General features: G+C 52.8%; 1 protein-coding gene across 1 annotated transcript; it reads left to right on the forward strand.

Moving 5' to 3' along the window:
* Nucleotides 1-619: 619 nt before the first annotated feature.
* LOC131094394 (serine/threonine-protein kinase pim-1-like) lies at nt 620-5,467 on the forward strand. Its single transcript, XM_058041988.1, is given in 8 exon segments — nt 620-630; nt 3,362-3,377; nt 3,595-3,645; nt 3,868-4,056; nt 4,058-4,232; nt 4,459-4,635; nt 4,922-5,057; nt 5,146-5,467. Coding segments are annotated over 8 exon segments (1,077 nt in total).
* The last annotated feature ends 228 nt before the right edge of the window (nt 5,468-5,695 follow it).

Here is a 5,695-nt window from a genome sequence, read left to right on the forward strand (position 1 = left end):
ATATTTGCTCAGTTTAGGTCTTAGGTTAAGTTAGTTTAGGTGTTAGGTTAGGTTAGGTTAGGTTAGGTTAGGTTAGGTTAGGTTAGGTTAGGTTAGGTGTGTGTTAGGTTCAATTTAAAGCTCTGTTGTTTTTTCTTTCTCAAAAGGATGAAAGTTTAAAAAATTAGGAAATATAGGGATCAATTTTTAAGCACTATGGAACATAGGTAGCTTAGATAATAGAGGATTGTTTAGCTTAGAATAGAGTGTTGGTAATTTAGGGAAGCTCCGAGGTATCTTTTAAGTAAAAATCAAAGAATTGTCATAATAAGAATTCAGCTGTGAGTGGAAAAGCTGAGCTGCAGCCCAACTGGAGCCGGCAGGTGCTCCAAGCTGTCAGCCTGAACAGGCCACCTGAAGGACAGAAGGATGAAGATGGTGAAGTAGCGAGGGGATTCTTTGTTTCAGCCCGAGTGCCAATAAAAGTCAAAAATATCCAGAGTGTTGTAAGACTTCCTTCCTAGCCAGGTGGTAGCTAAGTGGACAGTCCCTTTCAGAGGCCCAAAGAACATAGTGAGGTAAGCAGCTTTGCTTACCTGAAGTGTGGAATGCCCGTGGAAATCTGCAAGACTTGCGGGTAATGAACACCAGGTAATGAGCTCACATTCAGGACAGCACTAGGAGGTAGATGTGCAGTCCTTTCTGGGCCTCTTGTCTTGAAGATGTCAGGGTGATCAGCAGGAATCACCATTTTGTTCCCACCCTCCTCTCACTATGTCACCTATGAGATGGAATGGCATTCTCATAGTGGCATCTGGCCCTTCCTCCCTGCTTCTCTTTTCCCCCCTTTTCAGCCCAGAGACCCAGGGACCATCTGGGCCAGCCTCATCCCCCATGGGTGTGTGCAACCACCAGGGCCTCCTGCACAGCCCCATTCCCACTCTGCTGCCTCCTTGGCCTTTTCCCACATCTGGGCCAGCCTGTTGTTGCCAGCTGTTGGACACACACACACACACACAGAGAGCATACCACACCTCTCAGGGAGCAGTTTGATGGAGGAGCCCCTGCTAACCACGGCTCACCAGCCCGGCACTTTTCCCACCCAGCTGTTGCTCCATTTGGACTCCATCTGCTGGGATATCCCCTGTGAGGGACTACTCAGGGCCTGGATGCTCCTTGAATGGCGCCCACAGGCCTGATTTCCACACCTCCCCATTCCTCCTACCCCTAAGGCTGCCTCAGCCTTCTAAACACAATTGTTCTTACTCCAATGGCTTCCTGTGCTTTACTTCCTACTGTAAGCAGGAGTACACAGTTTTGATTGTCTTTATTCTAGAATGTTATGGTTTAGGCCTGGCACAGAGCCAGTGCCCCCATGAGAATACCCTCTCCCTGGTGTCTGCTGTGAGATGTGACCAGGAATAAGCAAAGCAGGCTCCAGCTTAGAAACAGAGAAAACTTTACTAACTAAACTACAAGAAAAGAAGAGGGGAAAAACTATAAGGAAAAAAAAATGAAAACCTTACAAAAGCACCTTCCTCCTCCCCCACACCAAATTTCCCAATGCAATACATTCCCCCAAATCATCCACTCTCAGTCTGGCACCACCCTTTAGAATACTCAGTCTTCAGTTCATGAAGAGGAGAGGAGTCCTTCTTGCACCATAGGCTTCCACCTGGAAACACATTGAAACCTCGTGTGCTCCCATGTCACTCAGCACCGCCCAGAAAGTCCTTTGCCATTGTGACATCTTCCTTCCATGCCCAGTGCTCTCACCACTGTGCATGGACCAGAGCTGCTTTTAGGGTTGTCTTTTAAGGATACCTTGTCTCACTCCAAAAAAGGCACAGTCTCTCCTTCGGGACATCTGTCCTCCCCATTTTTTTCACCCCCTGGGGCTGAGGGGTACTCACACTGAACCCTCCCGGTTCTGAGGCACTGCCTCCCCCTAAATGCAGTCTCTGTGTCACAGGAATAAAAATGGTTCAGTCTATGGCCACACAAGAAAAGTCCAGCCAAAAGGCCACTCCGTCATCTCTCTCCACTCAAGAGTCTTCTGCACTTCCCTCGTGGCCCATTCCCTCTTATCTTATCTCTTATCTCTCTTCTCATTCAGCTCCGAGGAGGATCAGCATTTTGCAAGGTCTCAATCATGCAAGAAAAGGGTTAAAAATTTCAGTCTCTGCCTGTCCCAGAGCTCCGGAACTCCCACGCTGCCCTGACCTAGCATTCCCCCCCCTTCTCCTCCTTGGCCAGCGCTGCTATCAAATTCAGATGCTGGCTCTCCCTCTCTCTCTTCCCTGGGCGGGGGGTGGCTGCCCGATGTCTCCTGGGGCTCTTCCACCCTTCCATCCTTGGGCTGGGCCTACCTCATGGCTGTGTGGCTTTTCCCCTCCCCCCGCCCAGCCGTCAGCTTGGACAGGGGGAGAGATCCAAAGCCTTTCCCAATGGAAGTCCAAAAGAGAGCCTCTCAGGTGTGCAGCTCTGCTTTTAACGCCTGTGTGCTTTCAGAGGTGTGTCCAAACCCCACTGGCCACATCAGGTGCCAATATCAAAATCTGAGCACCCATTGGTTTGACCACAGCATCCCAGAATTCCCATTTCCTTGTTCTGGTCAAACCAGCACATAGAATTAATAAAAAGAAGTTGGAAGTGCTGCTAGAGTTTGTCATTTCAAACTTGAAGCAACTTCAAAAAGTAGAGAAGCTTTCTGTGCAGCTTTTCAGTTAATTTGAAGTCTCCTTCCTCTTCAATCAGTTTCAGCATACCTGTTGATTCTCCTTTGCTGTCATTTTTTAAGCGTCATCACTTGTCTATCGATCTGTAAAAAAACCCTGTAAAAAAACCCAAAACAAATTTACTATCCTTTGTATTTTGCCTCTTCTGGAAAAGCTGAGGCTCCTGTGATCTTCTCCTGTGATCTAGACTTTGATTCCCATCTTGGCTCTGGCCAAGAGCAGAACAAATGGAATTTATTACCTGCTAGTTAGATCTGCTACCAAAGGTCACAGTTAGAGCTAAGCATGGTGCTTCTCTCCCTCCATTGAATACACATCTTTGTGTCTAGGCCTGGTGATTTCCAGGAGCACCTGGAAGCTACTGCCAAGGACAAAAGTCTCACTCTTGCTGGTTTGGACATGGATTTTTTGGTAGGATTTTGATCTACATCTACCTGGATGTAGAACTGGATCTTTGACAAAAAGTGCCTTCAAGCAACATTTCTAAGCATAGTGGGCAATGAAGTCCAGATACTAATGAGTTGTGGTTTGTTTGAACTCTGTGTAACATATGGTACAATATCCTAAAACATAATTTTTTTGAGTGTTTCAGGTGTTTAAAACTTAGACTTATTCTTGTCAACACTTTTCTTTCCTCCCTTCAGAAATCTGCATGCCCAGGTACTAATTTCTTTCTCAGTTTGTTGACAAGTTACCTGTCAGACAATACTTGTTTCTTGACTCAGAGATGGGGAAACTGTCACCATTAGGCCGGACGTGACATACACACATGATCAGGGTTCAATAAGAAAAAGGTTTTTTTTATTCTGCGTGTTCTCCCGCTTATACACTCCTAACAAAGCGTGATCTTAAGTCCGCTGCCGGCCTTTGCTCACAGGTGGCCATCAAGCGAGTGTCCCAGGAGTGCATCTCGCAGTGGACGCAGCTGGTGAGTGAGCGGGGCCAGCGGGGCATGCCGGGCGGGGCTGAGGCGAGGCCCGGCAGGGCGGCAGCCGGAATGCTGCAAGGGCAGCGAGCGTGGAGTGAGCAGGGGCCGAGCAGCGCCCCGGGCCGGGCCATGGCGAGCTGCGGCGGGGCTGGGCAGGGGCTGCCCGAGGCACGGCGCAGCATTGACCCCACTGACGGCATCGCGCTTCCCCCGCAGCGCAAGAGCGCCCTTGTGCCCCTGGAGCTGGCGTTGCTGTGGAAGGTGTCGCGGTCTGGCTTCCGCGGTGTCGTGCAGCTCCTGGACTGGTTTGAGGTGCCCGAGGGCTTTGCGCTGCTCATGGAGGGTCCGCAGCTCTGTCAGGACCTCTGGTACTTCCTGCACGAGTGGCGGTTCCTGATGGAGCCCGTGGTGGGGGGGGCTGTTCTGCCAGGTGCTGGAGGCCGTGTGGCGCTGCAGCAGCCGTGGTGTCCCGCACCACCACATCAAGGCTGAGAACATCCTTGTCCACCTGGCCACGGGCAAGGCAAAGATCATCGACTTTGGGTGCGGCATGATCCTCCAGGACACGTTCTACACCTGGATGTCAGGTGAGCCCAAAACCAGGGCACAGCCGGGCAGCAGAGGTTCCCCCCTTGGCTGGCAGAGGGGGAAGAGGGAGAGAAGGAAGGGGGGAAGGAAGGAGGGGGAATCCTTCTTCAGCCAGCTGCTGCCAAGTTGCTTTTTGGCAGGGCAGGGACTGGCTGTTGTGGAATGGGAGCTGGCTGGGAGGGAGGGAGCAGCATGGGCCTGATGAGCTGCGTCCTTGTCCCATAGGAACACCGGAGTACAGCCCACTGAAGTGGATCCTCTTTGACTCCTACCATGGCCAGCCAGCCACCATCTGGTCCCTGGGCATCCTGCTCTATGAGCTGGTCTGCGGGCACCTTCCATTCCACAGAAACGAGGACATTGTCCAGGACCAGCTCTTCTTCCTGCCACGGGTGTCTCAAGGTGGGGATGTGCCTTCAAGGCACGAGGGGAAGAATGAGGTTGGGAGGGGCAGCTGGCACATAAGTGTCCTGCCCTTGCAGCTGGTGAGGAGGTGGATCTCCTGGGCTCAGCTGGAGGAGGTGGCACCTGTGCCTCTGTGCTGGTGTCCTCGGCAAGAGAGGATCGATAGGAAGCTTTTGAGTGCAACTCTGAGCACTCCTGGTGTGGCCTGGGCTCTGTGGAATGTGGGAGAGCATGGACAGGAGCCTTGTCCCGCTGAGCGGTGGTTTCTGGTTTCTCTCCGCAGAGTGCCAGCACCTCATCAGGTGGTGTTTATGCATGGACCCCACAGACAGGCCATCACTGGAGGACCTTTTTGAACATTCTTGGCTGCAGGAGCCATGCCTGGCCCAGGAGACAGCAGAAATGCATCCCTGTGCACAGTAGGATCCAGGAGCCCAGCAAGTAGCAGTGGCACGCGTCTCATGGCATTGGAAGAAAATGGAGCGTTTCCCTGTGACCGTGGCACAGAGGAGAGAGCACAGCCGAGGAGATGCTTCTGCTGCTCCCCACGAGCTGTGGAGGGAGCGGCTCCGTGCTGCCTGTCCCACTGGAGAATTGGTGGCAGTGCGGTGAAGGTGCCACGGACTGGGACAGGGGAAACATCCCCCTGCAGCTCAATGGCATCGTGATGTCCTCGCAAGCCGAGGCACAGCTGGTGTGTTCTTCTGGAGCACGACGTGGAGCTGGGAACACCATCCTGGAGCTGGCCGCTGGCGGGACAGTGCCCATTATCTTTGGCTGCGGCCCCTGCCTGAAGGACACGCTCTGCGCCCCAATGGAATCAAGATGAGTCCCCAGCCAGTGCAGGGGCGGGGGGATGCTGGTGCTTCCAGGCACAGCAGGGCTCGGCCTGACCACACGCCGGAGGTTCCCCGCTCGGCAGCGCTGGGGAATATTAATTTTCCTGCTGGCCGCCGAGCTGCTTTTTGGCGGTACAGGGGACGAATGTTGTGGAAGGGGAGCTGGCTCCTGGCCTTGCTAACAGCTTCTGCCAGCCAGCCTGGCACGGGCTTAGGCG

The sequence above is a fragment of the Melospiza georgiana genome, chromosome 29, assembly GCF_028018845.1.
Source record: "Melospiza georgiana isolate bMelGeo1 chromosome 29, bMelGeo1.pri, whole genome shotgun sequence".
NCBI classification, from domain to species: Eukaryota; Metazoa; Chordata; class Aves; order Passeriformes; family Passerellidae; genus Melospiza; species Melospiza georgiana.